The sequence below is a fragment of the Chondrus crispus genome, genomic scaffold (genome assembly GCF_000350225.1).
Source record: "Chondrus crispus Stackhouse genomic scaffold, scaffold_95, whole genome shotgun sequence".
NCBI classification, from domain to species: Eukaryota; Rhodophyta; class Florideophyceae; order Gigartinales; family Gigartinaceae; genus Chondrus; species Chondrus crispus.
Genome location: NW_005178839.1, coordinates 17661 through 34331, shown reverse-complemented (window position 1 = coordinate 34331; position 16671 = coordinate 17661). Strand labels below are relative to the sequence as shown.

The following is a 16671-nucleotide window of genomic DNA, read 5'->3' as shown; positions in this document are numbered from 1 at the left end:
TGAAGCGGAAGGCTTGCTTTGGTCGGGAATCGGAATGAGTGATGGGGGCTAGTAATTTTGTTCCGGGTGAGTTTTGCTTTCGGCACAGCGGGATGAAGGCGTGCAGAACGAAAGCGTCCAAAATCAGAGGGATGTGAAGTGCAAGGGGCGTGAGGAGCGGTGGGTACAACAAAAACACTGCGGGAGATAAAAGGACAGCTGAAAGCAGGTGGCAGCGGTCGCGTGGTTGAAGCTAGCGTAGTCGTCGCGACGGAGCGTCACCTGATTGCTTCCAGAGGATGGAGGGGGCAGCAAGGGAGAGTAGGTTCCAGGGAAGAGAAGAATGGGCACTCTGGCTCGTCGGCAGGGCAGATGGTACTGTACCTTGCCAAAAAGAAGTTGGTTGGATTGCGTGGTGTGTCAATAATTACAACAGCGGTCTGCTGTAGGCCATCGCACGGCAGGATTGGTGGTGACCCGCCTGCAATTTAGCATTTTTTAACGGCTAGATAATAAAAACGCCGTGGGCGGCGGTAAATGTTTAAGGCGTTTTGTAATTGCACTTGTTGGCCCAGGAGTACGAGCGGTAGCAAACAGCTACCTCTCACGAGAGGTAGTGATGCATTGCTGTCACTCCTGTTGCGACAGTGCAGATGTTATCCATACATCTGGAACCAGATGCTCTCTCTATGCAAATGGCGAAAGGCACGCTTCCTCGCACCTCAAACCGCCTCCCTCCTCATTCGCTCAGTGAAAACATCTCCGTTAAGTGCACGTCGAAATCCAGCAGACCCTATTGCCTTGCGCCGCTCACCCCCTGTCCTCCGCCTTCACTTGCCATGAGCAATCCACCGCTTCCAGCCCACATCCTGCTATCACAGCTTGAGCGCAAACCCGTCGCCCGCTACGCGATACGCGTGCTGCGATAGCCCCCACATCCGCCACATTGACCCTGCTCCTTCCCTCTTCTACCAAATTTGCCAGCCATACCCCCTTGTTCGCCTCGTCTCTGCCGCGATAAATATGTACCCAGTTGATTCGCTGATCGGCCCCAGTTGTTGCTACGAACCACTCGTCCTCCGCCCCTTCCTTGCTCGCTTCATCTGTCGCAAAGGACAGGCCAGTCACCGCAGCCGTATGCAATCCTCTAGGTGACGTCCATACTGTCGTCGTCTCAGTGCGCACATCGGCCCTTTCCCCGTCTACCGTGCCTGTTATTCTTATCACTCTGATGCGCACTTTCTCATCATCCCCTCCAGATACCACCACTACACTCCCATACATCCCATTTTTCATGGCACGCACTGCTATAGCATTCACCCCGCCGTCATGCTCTTTCTCCCATGTGCAGATAGCTTTAAGCCGCCGCTGTAGACAGGCCGGATTCAGCTCCCCTGTCCATACGACTACTCTCCCTTGGGAGTCTCCGCTTGCTGCAATTACCCTTTCCTCTCCCCCGACCTCAGCAACTGCCGTCGCGCAAGAGAGCACCGCTCCGCTATGCTCGAACGACTTCTGAACCGTCCCGCAATTCCACTCTTTCCCAGCTTGCCGGTACATGCCCCCGACAGCGGGGGCTGATCTCAATAACGCTACCGAACCGTCAGAGCGCCCCGCCACCACCATCCCGCACGCAACTTTGCACTTGCACCTCTTCGCATCTACAGTGCTTAAACATATTACGCGGTGCAGCGCTCTTTGGCCTTTGTCCTCTTTCGCACTGCCTGCTGTCGAGCACACATCTCTCCAGGGACCTTCTGCGCTTTGCGCGATCCAAGTCACCACTTCGTCACAGCCGCCCCCGGAAAATGTTACTAGAGAACCGTTGGAGAGGCGCGAGGTCGAGAGGCTGTTCACACCGGAAATATGTCTTGACAGGCTCTGAATCTTGTGCCATTCGTCATCTCGTAGCTTCATCGCGTTGATACTTGTATCTTCACTAGCAGTCAACAGCGTGCTTGACCCATCTATCCAACACACTGCGTTGGCTCGCTGTCCGTGGAAACCAGGCCGGATGGATGTAACAAAGGTATCTATTCTCGCTGATGATCCCTTCGACTTCATTTTGTCTGCTGTCCAATTTTCCGCGTTGTTCACACGGAGCATATCGGCATTGCCACCTTCTGTCTGCACCACGTACAACCGTCCCGAACGCCAAAACACAATATTCATTTCTTCCACGACTAGTTGCGTTCCGCTGCCTGACATGACTGGGCATGCAAGGGCCACATGCACATCAAATGCTCTTCGCCAGTTTCCGCAGTTGGTCCGAAACACTTCGTTTCGTTGCTGCACGTCCCAAACAGATATATCGGCAGACTTAAACCCTATAATACAATGCCTCACATCTTCCCCCCCTTTGACCGACACTTCGCCCTCCTCAGGGCTGCTCATACGTGGGAACACGATCCTAACGATTGTGTCTACATGCTCTATAGACTTGTGCGAACTTATAACGTTCATTGGTAATTGACAAGCGCCAGGATTGTTCTGAGGCAATTTCTTGGTTTGAACTGCATGTAGATCTAGTTGCAGGCGACCAACTCGTCCGTCAAATCCCGTCGTGACAATTTCGCAAAACCTCATGTTGGCATCTGGAGTTTGCCCTGGGGCCATTGAGATCGATGAAACTCGGTCGCCATGCGGCCGGCTGATGAAAACTGGAAAGACATCCTTTTGATCCATCTGTGAGTTGATACCGTTTGTGTCAGACGATTTCGCATCAGTTGTATTATACAGTAGGACTCGTCCGCCACGGTCTCCAACAACCAAAATGTCGTGCGAGGCAATATGTAGAGCACTAGTTACAAGGGCGCTCTTTGTTGGCTTTCGTTGTCGAAAGGTTCGGTGATATGTGCATGTAATTTCAGATCTTGGCTCTTCAATCTGCCAGTGATGTAAATCTCCAGTGTTTGTAGCAGCAAAGAAGTTCCAAACATCGCTGGCGCTCGATTTTTGAACAAAAAGGCCCATGACCATTCCTGAATCATGCGGGAACACATGAACATCAGCAGCCGTAGATATCACTGGGGCCTGGCTAAACAAGTCCGAGATCCTTAATATTGTGACATGACCGTTCGTCTGCCCACCAAAGATTAAGCCATCACAATATTCCAATGATGACGGCGTGTACGCTGTTCCTTTGCTGTCACAGAAAAGTTCTATCCAACTAACGCCAATTCCTGTGGCCTTGTCGAAGGTTCTTTCTGTAGAAACGTTTCGACGAGAGCTTCCCTTCCTGTCGGTGAAGCCTGCTAGAATGCGTCCGAAGTCAGTTGATACGAGAAAAGCATTTCTGGCAATTAATCGAATTGTTCGCCCGCTTTCGTTGCAGCCACCGCCGATTTTCCTCGGATTCGATAGATTTCCAGGCAGTACAACAGAATAACTAGTAGATTGGCGCGGTGCGCCCGTATCGTTCACGGTACGCGTCTCTCCAGGAGACCCTTTATCATCGTCAGGTATCCCCACGCCACGAACTTTAATGCAGCCATCTTCGCCGCCTGTGGCAATCAAGGTGCTCCGCTGATTCACGTGCCTTACGTCAAGGCTCCAAATGTTCCTTCCAGCATGTCCGTAGAGAACAGAAAGTAGTCTACCGCTCTCTTTGTCAGACCACATTCGACACGTCCTATCCTCCCCAACCGAGACAACCCGCAGACTTTCACAATCCAAAAAACCAGTGTCCCAAATACGAGCAAGGTGCCCGTAGTGACAAAGAACCGGGAGGAAACATCCCCCTGCTCGGCAGACCGAGCAGTGGTCTGACGCAGACCTCCGCCAAACTCGCACCGATCTATCGACCGAGCATGAAACCATACGACTCGCATCGGAGGATAGCTCAAGGCTCATAACAGGACCATCATGACCCTGCAAACGATGAGCCGGCTTTACATTTGCTGCAAGTGAGAAACGATCATCTGCATCGTTTTCCTCGTGTGATTTCAATGAAAATTGGGGTTCTGCTACTTGATCCAGAACATCCCAGACAAGAATGTCACCGAAGGAAGTGCCGCCAACTGCCCTAAGAGCGGATTTCCCTGGCGACATAAAAAGCTGTGTGCACCATGTTATTTCTCTTTCCTCACATTGCACCACTAGGTTATCCTGCAAATTCCGACTGTCGCAAATCGCAACCCTAGAATGGCCACACGCTACTGCGAGAACATGTGGGGGTTGAATCCAAAGCCCGCCCCAAACCCAGTCGCCAAACTCTCGGCATGCCTCAATCTCGAGAGAGCCAGTACAGTTGCCAATTAAAAAGCGAGCAGAGACGATTGCGACGAAACGGCCACCATGAACTATTACTCGATTGCGCCATGGTGCCGAGAAGCCATGGAGTCGTTCTCCATCGGGTAGAGCTGTCGTTGCGGCAACAGCTTTTCCGGACTTGTTCAGGAAGACGTGAAGTTGGTTGCCAATGGCAGCAAACAGCGTATCGACTGCCTCATTGGTGTCCTCAGCTGATAGCGTCACGAAGCGGAGGGCGGTGACCGAAGTCGTTAAGGGTCGCATTGAATTTTCTTTCCAAAGCACATGGAGCGGCGCAGGAAATACTTTGTTCTCAGATTGTGTCGGGCCGGGGATCTTGGGAGAAGCTGCGAGTGTTAGGGGATCGGAGGCGGCAGCGAGCAACCGCACCACTGCTTTCCCGTAGACGTTTCCCGCCCTCACAACAATCACTACCACGTCTCCGTGTTCAACGACCGAAAGCTACTGTATCATACTGTTTGTGTGAAATTTCTATATCGATTTTGACCTCATCCTCCCTCCTTCCCACACCCCCAACCAAGGCAGGCCAATACTCAGGCAGGCATACTGTGCGCTATTGTTGCGGAATGCACGAGGCAAGATGTACAGCAGCAAATCCATGACTACATCAACTACGACCAGATCGCGGCTTTTTTATTGCCGATCTGGCAGTGGATATGCCAGCGATACTGTACTCATCGCGGATATGCGAGGGTCAAGAAAAGCGAATATGTGAAGGTCAAGCATGGAGCGAAGGGTCAGCCCTCTGCAAAACTGCGGAGGTAGGAAAGCCATGGGTCAAGCATGACTATGGCGAATGGTTGGAAACGCAATCGCGCAAGGGCGAATGCAAAGAGGAGGCAACAGGGGTCTACAGGCGTGCAGAGGCAATGCGAAAAGGGCAGAACGCATATCGGCACAGCCCGATTAGCTAACAATGGATAGGTGCGAAGCGAATAGGAGGAGCAGAGAGCAGACATATTTAAGAGGAGGTAGCTTGCGGAAAAAGACAACGGCAGACAAGCCGAGCACCTGTGCTGGATCTCAGGTTTCACCCGACCTTCTCTCGTCCTCGTCACAGCGAGAGTACCAGCGGTAGACCCTACACGTTTCACCCGGAATCCGTACGGGATGTCCGAGCTTATCACAACCCTATCCCATGCGTGCAGTACCCTTGTACTGTACAGAGCTACTGTACGCATGTCTGAGAAGTCACGGGGCTAGTCTTCTGAACAGCGTACGGTATCCACGAGTGTTATCTTTTCAAGGTCACTCTTTTTCCACGAGAAGAGGGAGCTAAGAATAGTAATCCTGATTATGATGGTCGGCGGGTTCCGAAAGCCTCAGAGTCTTGACAGGTAAGTCACATCGCAGAACAGCGAGGAGCAATGCTTCCTCTAGAGTGCTGCGCCTGTTGCCTTTGAATCTGCTGGATTCGATTCGTGGGATCAGAATCCTATTCGAAAGCTCTGGCCTAAGTACGGAAGCGCAGAATTCCGTAAAAGAACATGCCTATCGTCAAAATTCTCCGTAGATCTTTTCGCTTGCAGCTATTCACAGAGTATCTGGTGCAACATCCCAAATGTGAACGTCACGCGATGTGCTGCGTTTTCTCTTCACATTTTCCACTTCGCAATAAAAAAATCCCCATCTCATCAATTCTAAGTTGCGCGACAAAATAAACACGTTGGAGACGTTTTAACTCTCTCTTTACAAACAGAAAGTACGTCACATGGAGTGATCATATACCGCGAAGCAAACATCACATGAACACTGGCTTTGGCTGTCCCGCTTCACCTGCACCCGCGGTTCAGGTTCACACTACATTCAAAAAGGCGTTCACTTTCTTCAAAATTATCCAGCCCAAGCCTCAGATGACGACCTTATATGTGTCAATGCATATTGGGCCTTCTACTTTCAGTACGTTAGTCTTTCAAATCGGTCAGCCCGATAGTACAGAAAGCAAGTCCTCTAATTCAACCTAAAACATCAGGGCTATCAGGAAAGAACGAGTCCGCGGGCACCTCAACCCTCGCCCCCAGAGTAGAATCAACTCTGAAAAGGCAAAGTAGAATCGAGGGACACAGACACTTTAGTATTCAATCGCAGAAAGGGACAATGTTCAGAATATGTGTTTGAACTCCAAAGGACTTCGACAGGGGGCCTTATACTGCGTGCAGGTTGGTCTAAATACGACTCATCTCACTGCTTCATTGTTGCATTTTATACTTGGGATTCCAAACTACAATTTTCTGTCCCATCTCACCTTACGTTGCATTCGAAGGTACTTACCACAAAATAGTACGGCATAGTAGTATGGCACCCTTCAAGGACCGCTTACAGAATCCTCGAATCTATTGAGAAGGTAGCCTCACATGGCTTCATTGCCATCCTTGTATCTACTGTGGCTAAAGTTCCCCTGTTTTGTTTCATGAAGTATCATCTAGTTTAACGACTTCGCAATACCCTTTTTTGCCTTTGCAAATTGACTGTCACTCTTCGTGTTCTGCACTGGCCGCATGATATCTAATTTAGATGTTTGTGTGGCATTTGCTAACTTTTGTACCAGGCATTCCCGATGCTCCTAAAGCATCATATGGTATGCATGAATGGGACAGATAGCTAAGTACAGTTATAAAGCAGGTCATTGCGCTGCTCTTAGCCCATGATGTTACAGAGATCTCATCTGTTTTGACAAATCGCCTTCCTCCTCAACTCTGTTGTCCAACAATCACGTATCGGATTCGTATACCATTTGTAAAAAACAACTATACGGCTCAAAAGCCAGAGATAATCATCATAGATGGCCGATTGAAGGGCATGGAAGAACGGATGGCGAAAGCAGGGCTAACATATTCATAACAATAAACAAACATGGGCCTAGTTGCAGCGCACTATGCAGAAGAGTTCCACGATTGCCTACATAAACGAACGTCGTAGCGCCCGAGTTGAAACCCGCATACTGTAGAGCTCAACTCATTACCAACATCAAGAGTAGCATTCGGGACTGCCCAGAACAATATCAAACAAGTTCACTGCCACTAACTCGTGACTCCTCACTATGATTTCCAAGATCTTCTCTTCGATGGTGCCCGTCCTCTCGGTGACCATGGCATAGGGTGACGAGTCAAAGACAAAAGTTTCTCTCCGCGGCTCTACTGTGACCTTCAAGGCAATAAGTTCTCTCAAATATTTCAGCCAGGCCTCGTCACAGTAAGGAAGATTTTCGGCGATCCCTGTTGATCGAGTGATCCGTGACAGGCTAAGGATGCGGTGAGGTGATGGATGCTGAGGAATCCGCATGAATTCGTTTACACGTGAATTGCTCAAAGTATTTGCAACCTTCTGGAGTCTTGGGATGGAGCTCAGAGAAGAGCTCTCTCCTCTGTGAAGTCCATTACAGAAGCTATCCGCACTGGTACTCCTCAGGCATCTCATCTGGCATCTCTAACTAATTTAAATTTCGCGGCGAGGAATTGCGAGATCACAGCCCGTAGCTGCTTGATTTCAGGAAGGATAAGATTGGGGTTTCAAAGGTGTGCGGAGGGTGCTTCGCATTGCGGCCTGTGCAACGAGCGCGTAGACTCGCTCTGTTCTGGTAGCCCTAATCACCAGGGCGGTGATTTGAGTTGAATTAGAGGACTTGCTTCTGCACTATCGGGCTGATCGATTTGAAAGACTAACGTACTGAAAGTAGAAGGCCCAATATGCATTGACACATATAAGGTCGTCATCTGAGGCTTGGGCTGGATAATTTTGAAGAAAGTGAACGCCTTTTTGAATGTAGTGTGAACCTGAACCGCGGGTGCAGGTGAAGCGGGACAGCCAAAGCCAGTGTTCATGTGATGTTTGCTTCGCGGTATATGATCACTCCATGTGACGTACTTTCTGTTTGTAAAGAGGGAATTAAAACGCCTCCAGCTTGCTTGCATTAATGTCGAGCACCCTGTGATGTTTGCGAGTGGGAAGAGGGCGTCTCCCGCGAGTGCGGGCCAGCAATAGATTTTCCATGGCCTCCCCTCATACTGTAACAGCTGTCATAAGAAACGGCCAATACATAAACAGTATTGTGCCCGATCATACCTTCAATTCTTTAGCGTGTGTTGATTGGTCGGAAACGTCGAGCTCGACAGTTGAGATAGAGCCTGAAATGCACCGTGATCACGATTCTGCGACACCGAGATCAGGAGCTGTCCATTGTTTACGCTACCCGATTGTCCTGGTCTTGAAACATTTGCGCCGCTCTTAGTGCAACGCAATGTTACGGGAGAAGCCGCACGGCTTAGAGGACGACAACCGTCGAATTCAGTCTTTCTCCCATCACTACTTGTCCTTAGTTCTTCTCGCCACATCTCAACACTTCATCCATCATCACCCTGCCATCCTCACCGAAACGGCACGAGATCATACTCCCGCTCCCCCTGCTTCCCCACACGCTTCAAATAAAAGGTCCCCGGAAACAGCTCCTCCACCTCCCCTTCTGGCACATAATCTACCCTACAATAGTTTTCCTCTCTCCTCTCCAAACACTTTGCGTATTCCTCTGGAGTCGTAACCACTCGCTCTCTTAGAACCTCTCTCAATTGCATCTTCCCGACAACCCCTTCTACCTCCCCAACAACGCGCATTGAGAACATCGACGCCGCAAACCCAGACCCGAAAGAGTACATTAGCACTCTCTTCCCCACCACTTCGTCCCCTTTCTCATATAACAGAGCCGCCAGCTGCGAGTACAACGACGCCGTGTAACAGTTGCCGATTTCTACGCCAATCCACGCCGCTGGTTTGCACTGGCGCTCATACATGGGCCTTGCAATCTTGACGAAAGCAGCTATGACCTCGCGATCATAATGGGCGCGATCCCGCGATATCCCCCTCCACCTCTCCACGTCCTTGTAAATCTCTTTCTCCCCCTCGGCGCTTGCCAAAAAGTCAGCAAATAGGAGCCTCGCAAAGCTCTTGACAACCATCTTATTGAACGGAGCGTGAAAGATGACATAATCGGTACCCGTGGCGACGTCAAATGGCCGGCCATCCTTCAATTTAGCCCTCGCCCTATACCGGTCGTAGCAATCATCCATCGCACGCACGAAAGTATCCACGGTCTCCTGCCCTTTGACGACTGGATATTCGACAGCCGGATGCGGCTTAAAGAAATCGTAGGTGTTCCCCATGGCGGTGGAGCGGAGGCCGATCTCGAAGCGAAGCGCGGCCTTGGGGCCCTTCCCCAACAGCATGGCGACGGCGGCGGCCCCCCCAGTGGGCCTTGCCGGGCCAGGCTCATACACGGCAATATCGGCGGCGACAACGACGGCATAGCGGCCGTCCCAAGCCGAGCTCTCCATCCAGGCGAGGGAGTTGAATAGGGCGGCGGTGCCCCCGTAGCATGCGTTTGTGTTGTCGAGGCCCTCGACCTCCGCATTGCCCGAGTCCTCGAAGAGCTGCATGAGGGCGGTCTTGATGCTCTTGGACTTGTCGACAATGGTCTCGGTGCCGACCTCGAGGCGGCCGATCTGTTCGTAGGGGATTTGCGCGTCTCGGACGACGGCAGCGACGGCTGTGAGGGCCAGCGAGACGACATCCTCGCGATCCGAGACGAAGGACATGTGGGCCTGGCCGAGACCGAGGGTGTACTTGCCCGTCGGGGTGTGGTCGAAGGCCTCGAGAGCGGCCTGCGAAACGGCGGTGCGCGGGATGTAGAGAGACATGGCCTGGATGCCCACGTCCGTGACGGGCGGGCGGGAGGGTGCCATCGCGGGAGCGGAAGGGAGGGGAGAGAGGGAAGGGGGAGATGAGTTAGTTGGTGCTGGAAAGGGAGAGCTCATTCTTGGAGTTTGACGGGGTGGTGAAGGTGGCAGTGGTGAATGTGGTGTGTGAGGAAGGGGCGGGGAGGTAGATTGAGTGTGATTGAGTTTGAGTGGGATGTAACGGGGAAAAGTGGACGGGGTGGTGAGCATGGACGCCGTATGATAAGGTGTAGACAACACGTGGCGCAGCTACGCACGGGAAATTACAGAAGGTGCTGATATGCTTACAGTGCTTACTGCAGAGTGCTCACTGTAAAGGGTGTGTAGTACAGTGCGAGGGGGCAAGCGAGTTACTGTAGCTCCTGCGGCACCGGTTACGGAAGAAACGTGGTGCCTGCCACCGATTGTCCGGCCCCGACCCGCACCCGTCTGTACTGGGATGCACACATTCTGCCCTCGCCCATCATCTTCCGCGTCGCCATCGCCCAGCGATCCGTTGACAGCCCCCCTGTCAAACTTCCCGTGCTTCCGCAATTCATGAGTGTGGGAGCGCCACGCGACTCCTTCATATAACCTCCCCTCGCCCCGCCCACGTCCACCGCTACCCCGCAACCCACGCCCCACTATGTCGTCCAGCCAACGCCTCACTGTCGTCCCCTCGCGCATGGCGCTGCAGCAGGTCAAGTCCAAGCTCGCCGGCGCGAAGAAGGGGCACTCCATGCTCAAGAAGAAGTCCGACGCGCTGCTTGTCCGCTTCCGCTCCATTCTCGCTGACATCCTCGCCAAGAAAGAGGGCGCCGGCGAGGAGAGCAAGGAAGCCATGCTCGCGCTCGCGCTCGCCAAGTATGCATACGGCGATAACCTCAAGCATATCGTCATTGAGAACGTCGATGACGCTACCCTGCGCGTCAGAATGACTCCGGACAACGTCGCGGGCGTGAGCATCCCCAATTTCGCTAAGATGGGCATCGACGTGGACGACGACGCGCCGCCGTCAGTTGCTGGGGCAGCCTCGAAGGATGTCGCGGGTAACGGGAAAGGTGCGGTGTCGCTCGCGGGGCTGTCCAAGGGTGGACAGCAGATCCAGGATGCGCGCAAGTCCTTTTCGGAGACGCTTGACTTGCTTGTTTCGCTCGCTTCGTTGCAGACTTCCTTCATTATTTTGGATGAGGCTATCAAGCTCACCAACCGCCGCGTCAACGCCCTGGAAAACGTCGTCAAGCCCAAGCTGGAAAATACCATCTCCTACGTCATATCCGAGTTGGATGAGATGGAGAGGGAGGAGTTCTTTAGACTCAAACTGATCCAGAACAAGAAAGACAAGGAGAAATTGGAAGCAGAGGGCAAGGCGCTTGAGGAGAAGCGGAAACAGGCCCTCGTTGGCTTTGATCAGGCCTCGTTTTCAGCCACCGCTAATGGCACAGCCCCGTCCATTATCGACGCTCACACAGGCGGGGCAGATCCGGACCTGCTGTTTTAGACGGCCACCAGTTGCGGTTGCGTTTACGGTCTTGTCTTGTACTTTGACTTTTCTCACCGTCTTTTTTCCCGAGACTCTTGCTGAATTTTTACTCTCCCGTCGTGTTACTAAAGATAATCTATCTGCTGACTGTCAAAGGTACTTCTCGTGCGCAGCTCCGGTTACAACACTAGCCTTGTAGAGATAAATCGTTCCGAGATGCCCACGTCATCTTAGTCTTGTCTCTTCCGTCGGAAAGCATCTGTTTACGATGCATAGTCACGTTAGAATGCTCTTGTATTCGTTGTCTATAGCGACATACTGCACTACTGACTACTGCTACTACTGTTTGATATAGATACAGCCGGTCCCTTGCGGCCCCTTCTCTATTCTATTGCGCTTTCGCCGGGTGTCCCGATTGCCTCGGACTTGAGAACATCCGTTACGATGCCTACCGCGACGGTTTTCCCGTTTTGCCGCAATGCAAACCTGCTCAGTGCTTTCACATTCGTCGATTTCTCCATCGGGACACCACGGTCACACGTAATCTCCACCACCGCGGTGTCCCCTTTCACTAAGCGGCGCGGCCTGCGCTTCTTCTTTCCTCCATGACTTCCCTTCTTATAGTTAGTTTTGTATTCACATAGCTTGGATATCGAGGCAGCCTCCGCTCCGCCGCCAATATGCAGCACGCCTTTCGAACCTTGGATCAGTGGGGTGCCTGTGGTCACAGTGATGATCTGCGCAGTGAAACGTACAGCCACGGGTACAGGCGCTTCCGGGTCGCACAACACACTTCCGGTGTTGACGATGACCCCATCCGGGAGGTCCATGAGCCCGATGGAAACGGGGAGGGAGTCGACGCCTGCGACGGCGACCCCGTTCCGCTCGCCGGACCCTGTTTCCAGGTTCTTCACCATCGCAAGCGCTCCGCCGGGAAGTATTGAGAGCTTGTCTTTCGGTGCGATGGTACCGCATAGTAGTCGTCCAGTAACAGCGCCGTTGCCGCCTAGGGTGGCGCTCCGGAAAAAGTCGGACACAATCAGCCTCGTCGGCTGCGCACTGACCTCGGCGATATGCAAAGCGTCTGCGCTTGGTAAGCGTTCAATGGCCTCTAGCACGGTCGGTCCCTTGTACCACTTCATCAGTGGGTGTTCCGCGTCCGGCTTTTGAACCAGGTTGGCCCCCGAGCGACCTGAGGCCGCGACATATGACACCGACCTGTCCACCTTCCATCCAGTGTCTCTCAAAAAGTTCTTAACCGCCTTGGCAACTTCTTCAAACCTGTCCTCCTCAAAATTTATGACGTCCATCTTATTCACTACCACAATCAGTCGGCTAATCCCCAAGGACTTGAGCACGAGAGTGTGCTCCTTGGTCTGACCGTCCTCCGAAAAGCCCGCCTCAAACTCGCCAGGCGAAGCGTCAACCACCAGCAAAGCTGCAGACGCTTGTGTGGCGCCTAAGATCATGGCCGGCACGAAGTCGCGATGCCCTGGTGCATCAATCATGGCATATGTCCTTGCGTTTCGCCCCTCCGTTTTAAAGACCCTGGTGGCAATATCAATCGTGACCCCGCGCTCCCGTTCAACGGCATCCTCATCCGTCCCCCACGCAAGGTCCTGCTCCTTTCTCCGGCGCTTCCCCTTGCCCCCACCTGTCCCTTCTTGCAAGCGTAATATATGCCCTAACAACGTGCTCTTCCCCGCGTCTACATGCCCCGCGACGACCACGGACACCGACGAGCAACCCTCCTTCACTTTAGTCCTAAAGTCCGCAGTTTTCACCCTCTGCTTGACCTTGCTATTCATGCCGGCCGCCTGAGGCGGTTTCTTCGCGGGCTTAACCACCGCTGGCGGCTCCTTTTTCTTGGGCACCTCGGCCACGCCGTTAACTTTGCCGGCGTCAATAACGGCATTCCGCGACCCGGGCTTGACCTTGGGCATCCTAAGCGCGAGTTTTTTCCTGCCGGCGCCGCCCTTCTTCGCGAGCAAAACGTCGTCTGGCGACGGCTTATCGAATCGAAACGGGGATATGTCGGCGGGCTCGCGCGGCAGCAGGGCGTTGCCGCCGCTCAGCACGAGCGGCTCCCTGGTGTCGGCGGGCTCCGGCATGCGGGGCGGCTCGGCGGGGGCGGCGTCCTCCTCGAGCATGCGGGCGATGGGCGACGGGTGCGAGAGCTGCAGGGAGGCCATGGCCGCGGTGGCCGCGGCCGCGTCCGCGGCGCGCTGCTGGCGCAGCAGCTCGAGGGCGGCGTCGACGTCGTAGTCCGCCGCGACGATGGCGGCGTCGATGGTGGCCTCTTGGATGGTGTCGTCGTTCAGACAGCGGCGGAACTGCGCGGCTAGGTCGGCCAGAAGGGACTCATCGTCCGGTCCCGGCTCCGGTTCCGGCTCCGGTTCCGGCTCGGAGTAGTAGTCGTCGTAGTCGTCCGCGTAGTCGTCGTAGTCGTCGTAGCACAGGTTGCGGATGTGGCGGTGGCGCGACATGGCTGCTGCGAGCAAGTGGCGAGCGGAGGGGTGCAGGGGAGGTGGATGGTTGCGGTTGGACTGGGAGCGAGGCGCATGCTGTGCGGTTGGAGGATGTGGGGGGGGGGTAGTGGATACGGTATAAGAGTGCACGAGGTGACGTGGGTGCGAGGGGCAGCGGTTGGTTAGGGGCCGTGTCGAGGGGTGGCTGGTGACTGCACCCCAAAGCACAGTGCAGTGGAAAGATTGTCAATTTTCCTCAACCCACTGCGTGCCTTGTCGGGCATTTTCTTTCCAAAAAACTAGTCGTCGCATGCTCACCAGGCCGCAAAATTGGCAATCTTTCAAAATTGACAATCTTTCCAAAAAAACTACTCCTTGCATGCCCACCAAGGCATGCGAAGAGTTGTTTTTTGGAAATTGCGGTCGCCAGGGACGGCCGGCATCCGGATACGTTGAGCACATCGCGATTTGCGATCTGTGCCCTCTAGTTTTGGCGAATTTTCACCTAAATTCAATTCACAGGTCGCGGGGACACCCCCTTCCGATGCCTCTCGTGCAGGCTTTGCTACCGTGTGTTGCCACCCTCGCCCGCATGCCTTATCATGGTCCGGCTTCATCGTGTCCCACGCAAGTGTGAGTCCTTCAAGCCTGTCTTGTGATAAGGCATCGGCCCCCCCCTTGATCTACTGAAAAATCAACCATTTTTGCTTCAGAACGCCCCCTTCCGCATTAGTGCACTGCTCCACCCCCACAAGCGCACTGCTCCACCCCCTTCTTGACGAGTAGTCTCGATCCATTCAAGCCCGCTCCTCCACCCCCTCTCCTCCTCCGCCCTTTTCGCGAAGAGGCATTCCCGTCATGGCTAACGCTACCGACGAGGTCGTCGTGCCCACCCGCCAGCCCATCCAGCTCGTCACCACCGACCAAGGCCCGCGCGTCGGCCCGTACATCTTTGGCAAGACACTGGGCACTGGCTCCACGGGCAAGGTCAAGCTGGCGAAGAACCTCGAGACCGATGAGATCGTCGCCATTAAGATCGTCCGCAAGGACTTTTTGGAGAACAAACCCTCCTTGAAGAAGAAGATGCGTAGGGAGATCTCCGTGCTAAAGGTCCTTAAGCATCCCAATTTGATGAGCTTGATAGACGTCTTCGAGATCGAGACACATCTCTTCCTCGTCATGGAATTCGTCGATGGCCTCGAGCTGTTCGAGTACTTGGTCAGAAGGGGGGCCCTCCCCCTCACCGAGGCCCTCACCTTTTTCCAGCAGATCATATGCGGTCTCGAGTACTGCCACAACCGCCTCATCTGCCATCGCGACCTCAAGCCCGAAAACCTACTTCTCGACCGCCACTACAACATCAAGATCGCCGACTTTGGCATGACCAGCCTCAACCGCCCGGGAAAACTCCTCGAAACCTCGTGCGGCTCCCCGCACTACTGCGACCCCATGGTTGTATCGGGCGAGAAATACGACGGACTCAAGGCCGACATTTGGTCTTGCGGCGTCATTCTCTATGCCATGGTCACAGGTCGCCTCCCCTTTGACGACGACAACATCCAGCGCCTTCTGCAAAAGGTCCAGGCGGGACAATACCATCTTCCATCGGAGCTGCCGAAGGACTTGCGTGACCTTATTAGAGCTATGCTTACTGTCGATCCTGATAAGAGGATTACCCTGGCGGGTATTAAGGAACACCCATGGTTTAAGAGTATCATTCCGCGCAACTGGGTCGAAGACAAATTTGTGCCGCCCTCGGAACCCATGTTAAACCCGGACAAGTTCATCGTCCGCTCGCTCATGGACCTGGGCTGGGGTGATGCTGCTTTTATTAATGAGGAGCTTGCGAAGCCAGGGCCTAGCATGGAGAAAGTGTTTTACTCTCAGCTTCAAGGACATCCAATGTTCCATCGGTCTACCATCACGGGACCAACTCCCACAGATCCAATACCAGAGCAAGTCTTCCCGACGCTGCCTAAGGAGCCGACACCGCCGCAGTCAACGTCCTCGGGCACATCCGAGGGTAGTTCTAGCGAAGCCTCGGAGACTCTGCAACAGCAAATGGCGGCGGTGTCAGTCGCTGACGGGGGTCGCACGCCTGCTACTGAGGGGGATGGTCCGCAGCAGGATGGGACGGCGGATGCGCTTGCAGTGCCTACCTCAGCACAGGGCACCGCCTCTGCTCCCACCGGACCTGAGAGGTCGTCGCAAGGGGACGGGTCGGCTGCTGGGATGGGCGCGGGCTCACTCGTGCGCCAAAGCGAATTGATGAGATTACAAGAAGGCGGCGGAAAGGGCGAGGACGTCGATGAGGTCATTCAAAACGCGGCAGGGAACCAAAAGAGTTGGTTTGATTCGGTCAAGAATTATCTCACAGGCCAGCAAGAGGATCACGCGTCATGAGACACGAGCAGCTTGTGAAGCGCCAGAACAACGCCCTCGCGTGCCACGCTCCCATTTTGCTTCTACTGTACTTGTACTGTTTGTCGATACTAAACGAACCCGGCGATCAGACTACGAAGGCTGTCGCCGGAATGCACCGCGCTGCTTTTTTTTGGGCTAATGTATGCGCGCTTCTTCATGTGTCGAGGAGTTAGCTAGCATCGCGGTAGACAGCTGCACAGGCGCATGGAATATGTGCTGCCTGTAGAGATTGATGCGTGCGATACGCAACGTAGCAAGGGAGGGGCGGGAACACGTTGAGATCTCAGGGAGTCGATTATTGCGATTGTTACTACTGTCGAAGACGGCGGCGCGTGGTGGG

At 53.9% G+C, this 16671-nt stretch overlaps 7 protein-coding genes; 2 read left to right on the top strand and 5 right to left on the bottom strand.

Moving 5' to 3' along the window:
* Window positions 1-467: 467 nt before the first annotated feature.
* On the bottom strand, window positions 468-4851 carry CHC_T00008151001 (hypothetical protein). Its single transcript, XM_005711993.1, has 3 exons — window positions 4739-4851; window positions 794-4648; window positions 468-606 (listed from the first exon to the last, which is right to left on the bottom strand). The coding sequence occupies exons 1-3, from the start codon at window positions 4849-4851 to the stop codon at window positions 468-470; spliced, it is 4107 nt and encodes a 1368-aa protein (XP_005712050.1).
* Window positions 4852-7838: 2987 nt separating this feature from the next.
* Window positions 7839-8162, bottom strand: CHC_T00008150001 (hypothetical protein). Its single transcript, XM_005711992.1, has one exon. It carries the CDS (start codon window positions 8160-8162, stop codon window positions 7839-7841), a length of 324 nt encoding a protein of 107 aa, XP_005712049.1.
* Window positions 8163-8615: 453 nt separating this feature from the next.
* On the bottom strand, window positions 8616-9983 carry CHC_T00008149001 (hypothetical protein). The gene has a single exon (XM_005711991.1). The coding sequence runs from the start codon at window positions 9981-9983 to the stop codon at window positions 8616-8618; it is 1368 nt and encodes a 455-aa protein (XP_005712048.1).
* Window positions 9984-10351: 368 nt separating this feature from the next.
* On the bottom strand, window positions 10352-10546 carry CHC_T00008148001 (hypothetical protein). Its single transcript, XM_005711990.1, has one exon. The coding sequence runs from the start codon at window positions 10544-10546 to the stop codon at window positions 10352-10354; it is 195 nt and encodes a 64-aa protein (XP_005712047.1).
* A 56-nt stretch (window positions 10547-10602) lies between these two features.
* CHC_T00010053001 (V-type ATP synthase, Subunit V1-D) lies at window positions 10603-11457 on the top strand. The gene has a single exon (XM_005711989.1). The coding sequence runs from the start codon at window positions 10603-10605 to the stop codon at window positions 11455-11457; it is 855 nt and encodes a 284-aa protein (XP_005712046.1).
* Window positions 11458-11724: 267 nt separating this feature from the next.
* On the bottom strand, window positions 11725-13925 carry CHC_T00009014001 (HBS1 protein). XM_005711988.1 is given in 2 exon segments: window positions 11725-11822; window positions 11823-13925. 1 exon segment carries the CDS (start codon window positions 13923-13925, stop codon window positions 11823-11825), a length of 2103 nt encoding a protein of 700 aa, XP_005712045.1. The 3' UTR covers window positions 11725-11822.
* Window positions 13926-14765: 840 nt separating this feature from the next.
* CHC_T00008303001 (Serine/threonine protein kinase) lies at window positions 14766-16466 on the top strand. XM_005711987.1 is given in 2 exon segments: window positions 14766-16310; window positions 16311-16466. 1 exon segment carries the CDS (start codon window positions 14766-14768, stop codon window positions 16308-16310), a length of 1545 nt encoding a protein of 514 aa, XP_005712044.1. The 3' UTR covers window positions 16311-16466.
* Window positions 16467-16671: the final 205 nt, after the last annotated feature.